This window comes from Salvelinus namaycush, unplaced genomic scaffold (assembly GCF_016432855.1).
Source record: "Salvelinus namaycush isolate Seneca unplaced genomic scaffold, SaNama_1.0 Scaffold681, whole genome shotgun sequence".
Classification (NCBI taxonomy): Eukaryota; Metazoa; Chordata; class Actinopteri; order Salmoniformes; family Salmonidae; genus Salvelinus; species Salvelinus namaycush.
Genome location: NW_024061399.1, coordinates 10,634 through 24,543, shown reverse-complemented (window position 1 = coordinate 24,543; position 13,910 = coordinate 10,634). Strand labels below are relative to the sequence as shown.

General features: G+C 45.5%; 1 protein-coding gene across 1 annotated transcript in view; it reads left to right on the top strand.

The window, feature by feature from the left end:
- klhl38a (kelch-like family member 38a) overlaps nucleotides 1-13,259 on the top strand; it is a 49,108-nt gene extending 35,849 nt beyond the window's left edge. The window contains exons 2-7 of the mRNA XM_038987264.1: nucleotides 7,308-7,512; nucleotides 7,753-7,953; nucleotides 8,037-8,543; nucleotides 8,735-8,998; nucleotides 12,576-12,681; nucleotides 12,970-13,259. Of these exons, the coding sequence (XP_038843192.1) occupies nucleotides 7,308-7,512; nucleotides 7,753-7,953; nucleotides 8,037-8,543; nucleotides 8,735-8,998; nucleotides 12,576-12,681; nucleotides 12,970-13,259 (1,573 nt within the window). The remainder of the gene's footprint in view (nucleotides 1-7,307; nucleotides 7,513-7,752; nucleotides 7,954-8,036; nucleotides 8,544-8,734; nucleotides 8,999-12,575; nucleotides 12,682-12,969) is intronic.
- The last annotated feature ends 651 nt before the right edge of the window (nucleotides 13,260-13,910 follow it).

Genomic DNA, 13,910 nt, shown 5'->3' with positions numbered 1-13,910 from the left:
TGTCTATTCCTCAGGGCCATGTTCTGGAGTAACTTGTCATGTCTATTCTTTAGGGCCATGTTCTGCAGTAACTTGTCATGTCTATTCCTCAGGGCCATGTTCTGCAGTAACTTGTCATGTCTATTCTTCAGGGCCATGTTCTGCAGTAACTTGTCATGTCTATTCTTCAGGGCCATGTTCTGCAGTAACTTGTCATGTCTATTCCTCAGGGCCATGTTCTGCAGTAACTTGTCATGTCTATTCTTTAGGGCCATGTTCTGGAGTAACTTGTCATGTCTATTCTTCAGGGCCATGTTCTGGAGTAACTTGTCATGTCTATTCTTCAGGGCCATGTTCTGCAGTAACTTGTCATGTCTATTCCTCAGGGCCATGTTCTGCAGTAACTTGTCATGTCTATTCTTCAGGGCCATGTTCTGCAGTAACTTGTCATGTCTATTCCTCAGGGCCATGTTCTGGAGTAACTTGTCATGTCTATTCTTCAGGGCCATGTTCTGCAGTAACTTGTCATGTCTATTCCTCAGGGCCATGTTCTGGAGTAACTTGTCATGTCTATTCTTCAGGGCCATGTTCTGCAGTAACTTGTCATGTCTATTCCTCAGGGCCATGTTCTGCAGTAACTTGTCATGTCTATTCCTCAGGGCCATGTTCTGGAGTAACCTGTCATGTCTATTCTTCAGGGCCATGTTCTGGAGTAACCTGTCATGTCTATTCTTCAGGGCCATGTTCTGCAGTAACTTGTCATGTCTATTCTTCAGGGCCATGTTCTGCAGTAACTTGTCATGTCTATTCCTCAGGGCCATGTTCTGCAGTAACTTGTCATGTCTATTCTTCAGGGCCATGTTCTGCAGTAACTTGTCATGTCTATTCCTCAGGGCCATGTTCTGCAGTAACTTGTCATGTCTATTCTTCAGGGCCATGTTCTGCAGTAACTTGTCATGTCTATTCTTCAGGGCCATGTTCTGGAGTAACTTGTCATGTCTATTCTTCAGGGCCATGTTCTGCAGTAACTTGTCATGTCTATTCTTCAGGGCCATGTTCTGCAGTAACTTGTCATGTCTATTCTTCAGGGCCATGTTCTGCAGTAACTTGTCATGTCTATTCTTCAGGGCCATGTTCTGCAGTAACTTGTCATGTCTATTCTTCAGGGCCATGTTCTGCAGTAACTTGTCATGTCTATTCTTCAGGGCCATGTTCTGGAGTAACTTGTCATGTCTATTCTTCAGGGCCATGTTCTGCAGTAACTTGTCATGTCTATTCTTCAGGGCCATGTTCTGCAGTAACTTGTCATGTCTATTCTTCAGGGCCATGTTCTGGAGTAACTTGTCATGTCTATTCTTCAGGGCCATGTTCTGCAGTAACTTGTCATGTCTATTCTTCAGGGCCATGTTCTGCAGTAACTTGTCATGTCTATTCTTCAGGGCCATGTTCTGCAGTAACTTGTCATGTCTATTCTTCAGGGCCATGTTCTGGAGTAACTTGTCATGTCTATTCTTCAGGGCCATGTTCTGCAGTAACTTGTCATGTCTATTCCTCAGGGCCATGTTCTGGAGTAACTTGTCATGTCTATTCCTCAGGGCCATGTTCTGGAGTAACTTGTCATGTCTATTCTTCAGGGCCATGTTCTGCAGTAACTTGTCATGTCTATTCTTCAGGGCCATGTTCTGCAGTAACTTGTCATGTCTATTCTTCAGGGCCATGTTCTGCAGTAACTTGTCATGTCTATTCTTCAGGGCCATGTTCTGCAGTAACTTGTCATGTCTATTCCTCAGGGCCATGTTCTGCAGTAACTTGTCATGTCTATTCTTCAGGGCCATGTTCTGGAGTAACTTGTCATGTCTATTCTTCAGGGCCATGTTCTGCAGTAACTTGTCATGTCTATTCCTCAGGGCCATGTTCTGGAGTAACTTGTCATGTCTATTCTTCAGGGCCATGTTCTGCAGTAACTTGTCATGTCTATTCTTCAGGGCCATGTTCTGCAGTAACTTGTCATGTCTATTCTTCAGGGCCATGTTCTGCAGTAACTTGTCATGTCTATTCTTCAGGGCCATGTTCTGCAGTAACTTGTCATGTCTATTCCTCAGGGCCATGTTCTGCAGTAACTTGTCATGTCTATTCTTCAGGGCCATGTTCTGCAGTAACTTGTCATGTCTATTCTTCAGGGCCATGTTCTGCAGTAACTTGTCATGTCTATTCTTCAGGGCCATGTTCTGGAGTAACTTGTCATGTCTATTCCTCAGGGCCATGTTCTGCAGTAACTTGTCATGTCTATTCTTCAGGGCCATGTTCTGCAGTAACTTGTCATGTCTATTCTTCAGGGCCATGTTCTGCAGTAACTTGTCATGTCTATTCTTCAGGGCCATGTTCTGGAGTAACTTGTCATGTCTATTCTTCAGGGCCATGTTCTGCAGTAACTTGTCATGTCTATTCTTCAGGGCCATGTTCTGGAGTAACTTGTCATGTCTATTCTTCAGGGCCATGTTCTGCAGTAACTTGTCATGTCTATTCTTCAGGGCCATGTTCTGCAGTAACTTGTCATGTCTATTCTTTAGGGCCATGTTCTGGAGTAACTTGTCATGTCTATTCTTCAGGGCCATGTTCTGCAGTAACTTGTCATGTCTATTCTTCAGGGCCATGTTCTGGAGTAACTTGTCATGTCTATTCTTCAGGGCCATGTTCTGGAGTAACTTGTCATGTCTATTCTTCAGGGCCATGTTCTGCAGTAACTTGTCATGTCTATTCTTCAGGGCCATGTTCTGCAGTAACTTGTCATGTCTATTCTTCAGGGCCATGTTCTGCAGTAACTTGTCATGTCTATTCTTCAGGGCCATGTTCTGCAGTAACTTGTCATGTCTATTCTTCAGGGCCATGTTCTGGAGTAACTTGTCATGTCTATTCTTCAGGGCCATGTTCTGCAGTAACTTGTCATGTCTATTCTTCAGGGCCATGTTCTGCAGTAACTTGTCATGTCTATTCTTTAGGGCCATGTTCTGCAGTAACTTGTCATGTCTATTCTTCAGGGCCATGTTCTGGAGTAACTTGTCATGTCTATTCTTTAGGGCCATGTTCTGGAGTAACTTGTCATGTCTATTCTTCAGGGCCATGTTCTGCAGTAACTTGTCATGTCTATTCTTCAGGGCCATGTTCTGCAGTAACTTGTCATGTCTATTCTTTAGGGCCATGTTCTGCAGTAACTTGTCATGTCTATTCTTCAGGGCCATGTTCTGCAGTAACTTGTCATGTCTATTCTTCAGGGCCATGTTCTGGAGTAACTTGTCATGTCTATTCTTCAGGGCCATGTTCTGCAGTAACTTGTCATGTCTATTCTTTAGGGCCATGTTCTGCAGTAACTTGTCATGTCTATTCTTCAGGGCCATGTTCTGGAGTAACTTGTCATGTCTATTCTTCAGGGCCATGTTCTGGAGTAACTTGTCATGTCTATTCCTCAGGGCCATGTTCTGGAGTAACTTGTCATGTCTATTCTTCAGGGCCATGTTCTGCAGTAACTTGTCATGTCTATTCTTCAGGGCCATGTTCTGGAGTAACTTGTCATGTCTATTCTTCAGGGCCATGTTCTGCAGTAACTTGTCATGTCTATTCTTCAGGGCCATGTTCTGCAGTAACTTGTCATGTCTATTCTTCAGGGCCATGTTCTGCAGTAACTTGTCATGTCTATTCTTCAGGGCCATGTTCTGCAGTAACTTGTCATGTCTATTCTTCAGGGCCATGTTCTGCAGTAACCTGTCATGTCTATTCTTCAGGGCCATGTTCTGCAGTAACTTGTCATGTCTATTCTTCAGGGCCATGTTCTGGAGTAACTTGTCATGTCTATTCTTCAGGGCCATGTTCTGCAGTAACTTGTCATGTCTATTCTTCAGGGCCATGTTCTGCAGTAACTTGTCATGTCTATTCTTCAGGGCCATGTTCTGGAGTAACTTGTCATGTCTATTCCTCAGGGCCATGTTCTGCAGTAACTTGTCATGTCTATTCCTCAGGGCCATGTTCTGCAGTAACTTGTCATGTCTATTCTTCAGGGCCATGTTCTGGAGTAACTTGTCATGTCTATTCTTCAGGGCCATGTTCTGCAGTAACTTGTCATGTCTATTCTTCAGGGCCATGTTCTGGAGTAACTTGTCATGTCTATTCTTCAGGGCCATGTTCTGGAGTAACTTGTCATGTCTATTCTTTAGGGCCATGTTCTGGAGTAACTTGTCATGTCTATTCCTCAGGGCCATGTTCTGCAGTAACTTGTCATGTCTATTCTTCAGGGCCATGTTCTGCAGTAACTTGTCATGTCTATTCTTCAGGGCCATGTTCTGGAGTAACTTGTCATGTCTATTCTTCAGGGCCATGTTCTGCAGTAACTTGTCATGTCTATTCTTCAGGGCCATGTTCTGCAGTAACTTGTCATGTCTATTCTTCAGGGCCATGTTCTGGAGTAACTTGTCATGTCTATTCTTCAGGGCCATGTTCTGCAGTAACTTGTCATGTCTATTCTTTAGGGCCATGTTCTGGAGTAACTTGTCATGTCTATTCTTCAGGGCCATGTTCTGCAGTAACTTGTCATGTCTATTCTTCAGGGCCATGTTCTGCAGTAACTTGTCATGTCTATTCTTCAGGGCCATGTTCTGCAGTAACTTGTCATGTCTATTCTTCAGGGCCATGTTCTGCAGTAACTTGTCATGTCTATTCTTCAGGGCCATGTTCTGCAGTAACTTGTCATGTCTATTCCTCAGGGCCATGTTCTGCAGTAACTTGTCATGTCTATTCTTCAGGGCCATGTTCTGCAGTAACTTGTCATGTCTATTCCTCAGGGCCATGTTCTGCAGTAACTTGTCATGTCTATTCTTCAGGGCCATGTTCTGGAGTAACTTGTCATGTCTATTCTTCAGGGCCATGTTCTGCAGTAACTTGTCATGTCTATTCTTCAGGGCCATGTTCTGCAGTAACTTGTCATGTCTATTCTTCAGGGCCATGTTCTGCAGTAACTTGTCATGTCTATTCCTCAGGGCCATGTTCTGGAGTAACTTGTCATGTCTATTCTTCAGGGCCATGTTCTGCAGTAACTTGTCATGTCTATTCTTCAGGGCCATGTTCTGCAGTAACTTGTCATGTCTATTCTTCAGGGCCATGTTCTGCAGTAACTTGTCATGTCTATTCTTCAGGGCCATGTTCTGGAGTAACTTGTCATGTCTATTCCTCAGGGCCATGTTCTGCAGTAACTTGTCATGTCTATTCCTCAGGGCCATGTTCTGCAGTAACTTGTCATGTCTATTCCTCAGGGCCATGTTCTGGAGTAACTTGTCATGTCTATTCCTCAGGGCCATGTTCTGGAGTAACTTGTCATGTCTATTCTTCAGGGCCATGTTCTGCAGTAACTTGTCATGTCTATTCCTCAGGGCCATGTTCTGCAGTAACTTGTCATGTCTATTCTTCAGGGCCATGTTCTGCAGTAACTTGTCATGTCTATTCCTCAGGGCCATGTTCTGCAGTAACTTGTCATGTCTATTCTTCAGGGCCATGTTCTGCAGTAACTTGTCATGTCTATTCCTCAGGGCCATGTTCTGGAGTAACTTGTCATGTCTATTCTTCAGGGCCATGTTCTGCAGTAACTTGTCATGTCTATTCTTCAGGGCCATGTTCTGCAGTAACTTGTCATGTCTATTCTTCAGGGCCATGTTCTGCAGTAACTTGTCATGTCTATTCTCCAGGGCCATGTTCTGCAGTAACTTGTCATGTCTATTCTTCAGGGCCATGTTCTGCAGTAACTTGTCATGTCTATTCTTCAGGGCCATGTTCTGCAGTAACTTGTCATGTCTATTCCTCAGGGCCATGTTCTGGAGTAACTTGTCATGTCTATTCCTCAGGGCCATGTTCTGGAGTAACTTGTCATGTCTATTCTTCAGGGCCATGTTCTGGAGTAACTTGTCATGTCTATTCCTCAGGGCCATGTTCTGCAGTAACTTGTCATGTCTATTCTTCAGGGCCATGTTCTGGAGTAACTTGTCATGTCTATTCTTCAGGGCCATGTTCTGGAGTAACTTGTCATGTCTATTCCTCAGGGCCATGTTCTGCAGTAACTTGTCATGTCTATTCTTCAGGGCCATGTTCTGGAGTAACTTGTCATGTCTATTCCTCAGGGCCATGTTCTGCAGTAACTTGTCATGTCTATTCCTCAGGGCCATGTTCTGGAGTAACTTGTCATGTCTATTCTTCAGGGCCATGTTCTGCAGTAACTTGTCATGTCTATTCTTCAGGGCCATGTTCTGCAGTAACTTGTCATGTCTATTCTTCAGGGCCATGTTCTGCAGTAACTTGTCATGTCTATTCTTCAGGGCCATGTTCTGCAGTAACTTGTCATGTCTATTCCTCAGGGCCATGTTCTGCAGTAACTTGTCATGTCTATTCTTTAGGGCCATGTTCTGCAGTAACTTGTCATGTCTATTCCTCAGGGCCATGTTCTGCAGTAACTTGTCATGTCTATTCCTCAGGGCCATGTTCTGGAGTAACTTGTCATGTCTATTCTTCAGGGCCATGTTCTGGAGTAACTTGTCATGTCTATTCCTCAGGGCCATGTTCTGGAGTAACTTGTCATGTCTATTCTTCAGGGCCATTATCTGGAGTAACTTGTCATGTCTATTCTTCAGGGCCATGTTCTGGAGTAACTTGTCATGTCTATTCTTCAGGGCCATGTTCTGGAGTAACTTGTCATGTCTATTCCTCAGGGCCATGTTCTGCAGTAACTTGTCATGTCTATTCTTCAGGGCCATGTTCTGGAGTAACTTGTCATGTCTATTCCTCAGGGCCATGTTCTGCAGTAACTTGTCATGTCTATTCTTCAGGGCCATGTTCTGGAGTAACTTGTCATGTCTATTCTTCAGGGCCATGTTCTGCAGTAACTTGTCATGTCTATTCTTCAGGGCCATGTTCTGCAGTAACTTGTCATGTCTATTCCTCAGGGCCATGTTCTGCAGTAACTTGTCATGTCTATTCTTCAGGGCCATGTTCTGGAGTAACTTGTCATGTCTATTCTTCAGGGCCATGTTCTGCAGTAACTTGTCATGTCTATTCTTCAGGGCCATGTTCTGCAGTAACTTGTCATGTCTATTCTTCAGGGCCATGTTCTGCAGTAACTTGTCATGTCTATTCTTCAGGGCCATGTTCTGGAGTAACTTGTCATGTCTATTCTTCAGGGCCATGTTCTGCAGTAACTTGTCATGTCTATTCTTCAGGGCCATGTTCTGCAGTAACTTGTCATGTCTATTCTTCAGGGCCATGTTCTGGAGTAACTTGTCATGTCTATTCTTCAGGGCCATGTTCTGCAGTAACTTTGTGGAGAGCAGCCAGGGTCGGGTGGATCTGAAGGGCATCTCCCCTGACGTGCTCAGTGGCATAGTGGACTATGTGTATACAGGAGCCATCACCATCAGCATGGACATAGTGCTGCCTCTAATGCAGGCAGCCTCTATGTTGTACTATGGGCGGCTGTTTGAGGCCTGCTCCACCTTCCTTCAGGTGACTACAGATGGAAATCAGCTTTTTTGCCAACTCTGGGACTGTCAGATTGATTTTGAAACTGCAGTATTGATTGATGTGATTGTGCCACTAACTCCTGATTGTGTTTGTGAATCAGGCTTCCCTTACAAAATAGGCCATTTATCTCAATTGGACTTTCCTGCATAAATAAATAAATAAAATACTAAATAATAATAATGTGCCCACACACGGTCTTCGTTAAATTATAATATATTTCAGGAGCAGCTGAGCCCAGACAACTGTCTCAGTATGATCAGGTTGTCAGAGATCCTCCACTGTGACAGTCTGAAGGAGAAGGCTAAGGAGATGGCCGTGAGGAGCTTCTCAGACGTAGCTGCCTCCGAGGACTTCTGTGAGCTCTCCTTACCGGAGCTCATGTGTTACCTGGAGGATGACCGACTGTGTGCCGAGGAGGAGCAGGTGATATGAGATGAGAAGAGATGAGTAGAGATATAAGATCGTTTTTAACATGGGAGATTAGTACTAAAAGTCCAATTCCGCAGGTGTTTGAGACCCTCCTGGCGTGGATCCACCACGACCCGTTCTCCCGACGTGGCGCCATCTCCGACCTCTTCAGGAAGGTGCGTCTGCGCTACATCCACCCCACCTACCTGTTCCAGTTCATCGCCAACGACCCGCTAGTGCAGTCCTCCACGCTCTGCACTGAGATCATAGAGTCCGTCCGTCGCCTCATGCTCTCGGTCAGTGCCAAGTGCGGTCGTGAGCTGAAGCCCCTCTGGACCACACCGCGCCGCTACACCTGCCGAGAGACGCTCGTTGTGGTCGGCGGGCGCAAGAATAACGAGCAGACATCCCGGGAAGCCCTGCTCTATGATGAGAGGACTCAGCGCTGGCAGTGGCTGGCCAAGCTGCCCCTGCGACTCTACAAGGCCTCCTACGTCTGTATCCACAGCATCCTGTATGTGGTGGGGGGGCTCAGCCTCAGTATGGCCTCCGGAGACAGCTCTGTATCTGCCACCGTCTACACCCTCTCCCTCAAGACCAACCAGGTATGAAGGGGCTAGCATACCCACAGCACTGACGGTTTGTCCAGAAAATAGGTATTTTTAAATTAGATTTTATTGTGCTGATCGATAATTATTTTGTATTGTGAATTTATGAAAATGGTACATTTTGACCTTAGCTGCTATTGATACCATGTAATGCTGCCTTATTGAAATCCACCCGTCTCTGTAACCAGTGGAGGACGGCGGAGCCCATGTTGGAGCCGCGCTACGCCCATCAGAGTGTCTCCTATCTCCACTTCATCTTTGTCCTGGGGGGGATCGGAGTGGACAAACAGATCTCCAACTCCGTGGAGAGGTACAACAGTATGTTTAACCAATGGGAGGCCATGGCTCCTCTCCCCAGCGCCGTGCTGCACCCCGCCGTCGCCGCCAACGACCAGAGGGTCTATGTGTTCGGAGGGGAGGACGCCATGCAGAACCCTGTCAGGGAGATACAGGTAACCATCAACCAACCAACCAATCCAGAACAGAAACAGAAACAGTTGTAACAAAGAAGGGAGGAGGCAATTCCTTTAGCGTGTATGCTAATGTAACGGATGTGAAATGGCTAGCTAGTTAGCGGTGGTGCGCGCTAGCAGCCTTTCAGTCGGTTACGTCACTTGCTCTGAAACCTAGAAGTAGTGGTTCCCCTTGCTCTGCAAGGGCCGCGGCTTTTGTGGAGCGATGGGTAACGATGCTTCGTGGGCGACCGTTGTTGATGTGTGCAGAAGGTCCCTGGTTCGCGCCCGTGTCGGGGCGAGGGGACGGTCTAAAGTTATACTGTTACACTAATAGCCTGACAGATGGTTGATGGATCTTAATCTTTGATATCATTGACCAGAGGTGGAGAGAGTGGTGGGGCGAAGAAGAAAAATAATTATGGGGCCCGTAGTTTTTCCTGATCTGGTAACCTAACCAGGTAAAACTCTGGACCCTATACGGTATGACGTGACTAATCCGTTTTGTAAAAAAGATTTAATATGGGCTAAGGATGAAAACCCTAAATACACAGAGAAAGCAACATGATTGGACCATAAAACTCACAGGGCTTGTTTTATGCAGCTTTTCATCGTGTAGTCCTGCCCTATGCAACTGTGGGCATAATTACACATTAACTAACAGTCTGTCAGCTATTGTGTTAATTCATTCATTCCAGTTCCAATCATTTTGGATTGTAAAAGTATAGGTAGTCTCGTCAGCCCAAGTTTGAATATTTACCAAATTTGATCCCGTTCACATTTTTCTCACAAACAAATGGGCTATAAATACACAACGTTACCGCTTCGTTTACACTGGCCAGAGGGGCAGGGCGCATAGCAGGCTACACGAAAGCCTGGTCTCATGAACTCAACGTAACATAGTAAAGTACATCCGGGACACTAAAATTAGTATGATATGTTACGTTTGGTATGGTTACACAAGACAGAACATTACATAATAAGGCAAAATAAGGGTGGATGGTCGGGGTGAATGGGTGGGCATATAACCCTAACCCAAAGGTTGCGTGTTCGAATCTCATCACGGAGTACATTAGCTAATCAACAACTACTTACTACTTTTTAGCTACTTTGCATGTTCGCTAACCCTTCCGCTAACCTTAACCCCTAGCTTACGTTAGCCATCTAGCTAACGTTAGCCACCTAGCTAACCTTAACCCCTAGCTTACGTTAGCCACCTAGCTAACCTTAACCCCTAGCTTACGTTAGCCACCTAGCTAACCTTAACCCCTAGCTTACGTTAGCCACCTAGCTACCCTTAACCGCTAGCTTACGTTAGCCATCTAGCTAACGTTAGCCACCTAACTAACCTTAACCCTTAGCTTACGTTAGCCACCTAGCTAACCTTAACCCCTAGCTTACGTTAGCCATCTAGCTAACGTTAGCCACCTAGCTAACCTTAACCCCTAGCTAACATTAGCCACCTAGCTTACGTTGACCACAACCAATTGGATTTGCTACATATAATACCATTTGCAAATTCGTAACATATTGTACAAAATGCAATTCGTCACATATCATACGAAATGGATGATGGACATCCATAAATTAAAACATACCATACGAAACGTAACATATCATACTAATTGGAGTGTCTGAGATTTACATTTACTATGTTACATCTACCTGTCAGTCCAGGCTGTTGACTATGAAGCTGCTGTTGTTAGTACATTTACTATGTTACATCTACCTCTGAGTCCAGGCTGTTGACTAGGAAGCTGCTGTTGTTAGTACATTTACTATGTTACATCTACCTCTGAGCCCAGGCTGTTGCCTAGGAAGCTGACAGACATTTTTTATATTTGCCATGCAATACAGCTAATGTTTTAGGTCTATAGCAGTGGTCACCAACCTTTGTCAAGATCACTTTCGCAGTCAAAAAGCAAACCGAGATCTACTGCTCAGATGTTTTTTATTTTACATTAACCTCACACAAACCGTTTTGTAGGAATGAGGTTTGGGCAGTCGGTCTAATACATTATCACAGCATATTGGCTATATGATTGACCTGCCAATATTGTTAATCACACCATATTATATTTCAAAACTCGAGCTTTGATAACAAAATAGATCAGCTGTTTTAGCACTTGTGAGGCACTGTGGAGCATGAATTGAAATCATTTGCTTTTTTATTGTACTGGACTGATGGTATGACGTCAGTGATCTTCAGGTCGAAAAGCCGGAGCTCCAGAAAGATGCCCGAGTTTCCGACTTGGAATTCTGAGTCGGATGACAATTCAAAACGATTTTTTTCCCTCTCACGGTCCCTGCTCTCTCCTTCCTTTCCTCCGGTGAGACTGACCAGAGAGAGGGGACACCCGTCTTCCACCTGATGGTGAAACTCGAGTCACACCGCATCTGCCTCATAAACAAATTCATTTTGTTCCTGTGACCAGAGAAAGTTAAATATTCATTAATATTAAAATCGACACGACGAGCTGCTAATAATAATAAAACGCAGGGCTATCGATACTTGGCTACTCATTCATTGCAGCTGCAGCCTGCGCGGAAGTACGGAGAAGCGCGTTTTGTAATAGCGTTGAATAAAAGCAGCGACAGTGCTGAATATAAACTTAAACATGAACTCACTCATAAAAACAGCAGCTCTTTGCTGTATTCGTTGACAGTATTGTGTTCATGGTTTTAAAAGTTATTAAATCTGACGTAGGTTAGTAGCCTATTCGACTTGGCTGTGGCCAGTGTCATGGAAGCTGTAGCCATGGTGATTTGAGCTATCTGATGGGCAACACAGTAGGTGCACTCGATTTAGTCACAGATTTGACGGTCCGCCGGGCAGGCGGAGTTTGTTTCATGGGAACACTTTGCTTACCCGGTGCGCAGGACTTTTGAAACAAGTGCACCTACCGGTAACAGCTCAACACGATTTAAATAAAAGGATCGGAAGCCTTTATGGTTCGTTGGTTTTTCTACAGAAATATTTGGTGATCGACTAAGAATGCCTTGAAGATCGACCAGTTGGCAACCACTGGTCTATAGGCTGCTACATTTATGTACGTTTTTGGTTGTGTCTGTCAGGAGTGATGTGTTATCACGCTTGCTAAATCAATACTGGAGGAAGGTGAACAGCACGCCTTGAACTTTTGTCCGTGCTGTCCAGTTTCCTTTGGAAGAACCTATCCCATTGTAAAATGGTTAATGTAAGGGTTAAGGCTAGGTTAGGTCAGGGTTAAGGGTCAGGGTAGGGGTTAGGTAAGGGTTAAGGGTCAGGGTAGTGGTTAGGTCAGGGTTAAGGGTCAGGGTAGGGGTTAGGTAAGGGTTAATGTTAGAGTTTAGAATAGGGACATCCCAATAGCACTGACCCTTGAGCTTTGTGCCCGGCCCACAAGACCTGCGATGTCCATGAATCTGATTGGTCAAGATACGCAAAGAGACAAATCATGAGGCAAATTGGTCTAAAAACAGCCCTTTCCCCTTTATTAAACTAAATCAAAAGTGGTGTGGCCTCACCACACGTGTTCTGGCGGTCCTTGTCATTGACTGACTGACTGAAACTCTCTCTGGTATCTCTGTCTCTCAGGTGTACCACATCTCCAGGAACCTGTGGTCCAGATTGGAAACCCGGACGGTGAAGAACGTCTGTGCACCTGCTGCTGTCATCGAAGATAAGATCTACATCATTGGAGGTGAACAGGCTGCCGCTTGCAACATGTAGAATATCCACAGCTGTTACAGTCCACATGAGTTGATAGCATGTCTCTCTTTTTCATCTTCAATGGAGTCATCTCCTTTCAACTTGATTTACTTTGATGTTGTGATTCTGAACAATCTGTGGGTAGGCTATGTCCCCAATGGCCCCCTGTTCCCTCTGGGCTCTGGTCGAAAGGAGTGCACTATATAGGGAATAGGCTGCTATTCGGGACGCCGGCTGCCTTAATAAGAGTCATGTGTATTGGAAATGTTTCATTTTTTAGGGTACACTAGACGGATGATCGCCTACGACACCAAAGCCAACAAGTTTGTAAAGTGTGAGAACCTGAAGGAGAGGCGAATGCACCACAGCGCCACGGTCATCAACAACAAGCTGTACGTGACGGGCGGGCGCTTCCTGAACGGGCACGACACCATCGAGGACTCGGACTGCTTCGAGTGTTACGACCCCAAGACGGACGTGTGGACCTCCAAGGGGACGCTGCCGTACAAACTGTTTGACCACGGCTCCCTGCCTCTGGTCTGTGTCTCCAACAGACCCAACCCACCCTGAGTGACCCACAACATCTTATCATCATCAGCTGGTCGTCTGGAGTCGAACAGTAGGGTGAACAGTAGGAGTGACTTCTACAGCTGCCTCCCTGTCCTCCATTTGCAGATGCAATGTCCTCCACTCCGTTGTCACATTTGAGCTGGTCCACAAACTGTATATGATCTCTCTGATGAGTGACCCACAACATCCCCAAAACTCCTTGGACTCCTAGCCTAGCGGGCTCCTAACCTAACCTAGCATAGCAGGCTCCTAGCATAGCGGGCTCCTAAAGTAGCCTAGCAGGCTCCTAACCTAGCTATCTGTCATGTTACTCCTTCACAGTAGTTATAATTGGACACCACAGCTGGGATCGGATCGGAAACCATCTGAACAGACAGACGTTGGTCTCTTCTCTCACACAAGTCACAGGACGTCAACATACGCCTCAGACATGGTCTTGATGCTAGCATCTGTGGCGTTCTAAATCAAAAACCTGAGATCTCAGCTGGCAGGCAGAGGTGTCACATTGGCCCCAGGGAGGGAGGGAGGGAGGGAGGGAGGGAGGGAGGGAGGAGGACGGCTCCACTGCCAGATTTCTCAGTCTCCACACTCCTCCAAGGGTACATCTGAAATGGCACCTTAGTCCCTATACAGTTCCTGGTCAGAACTAGT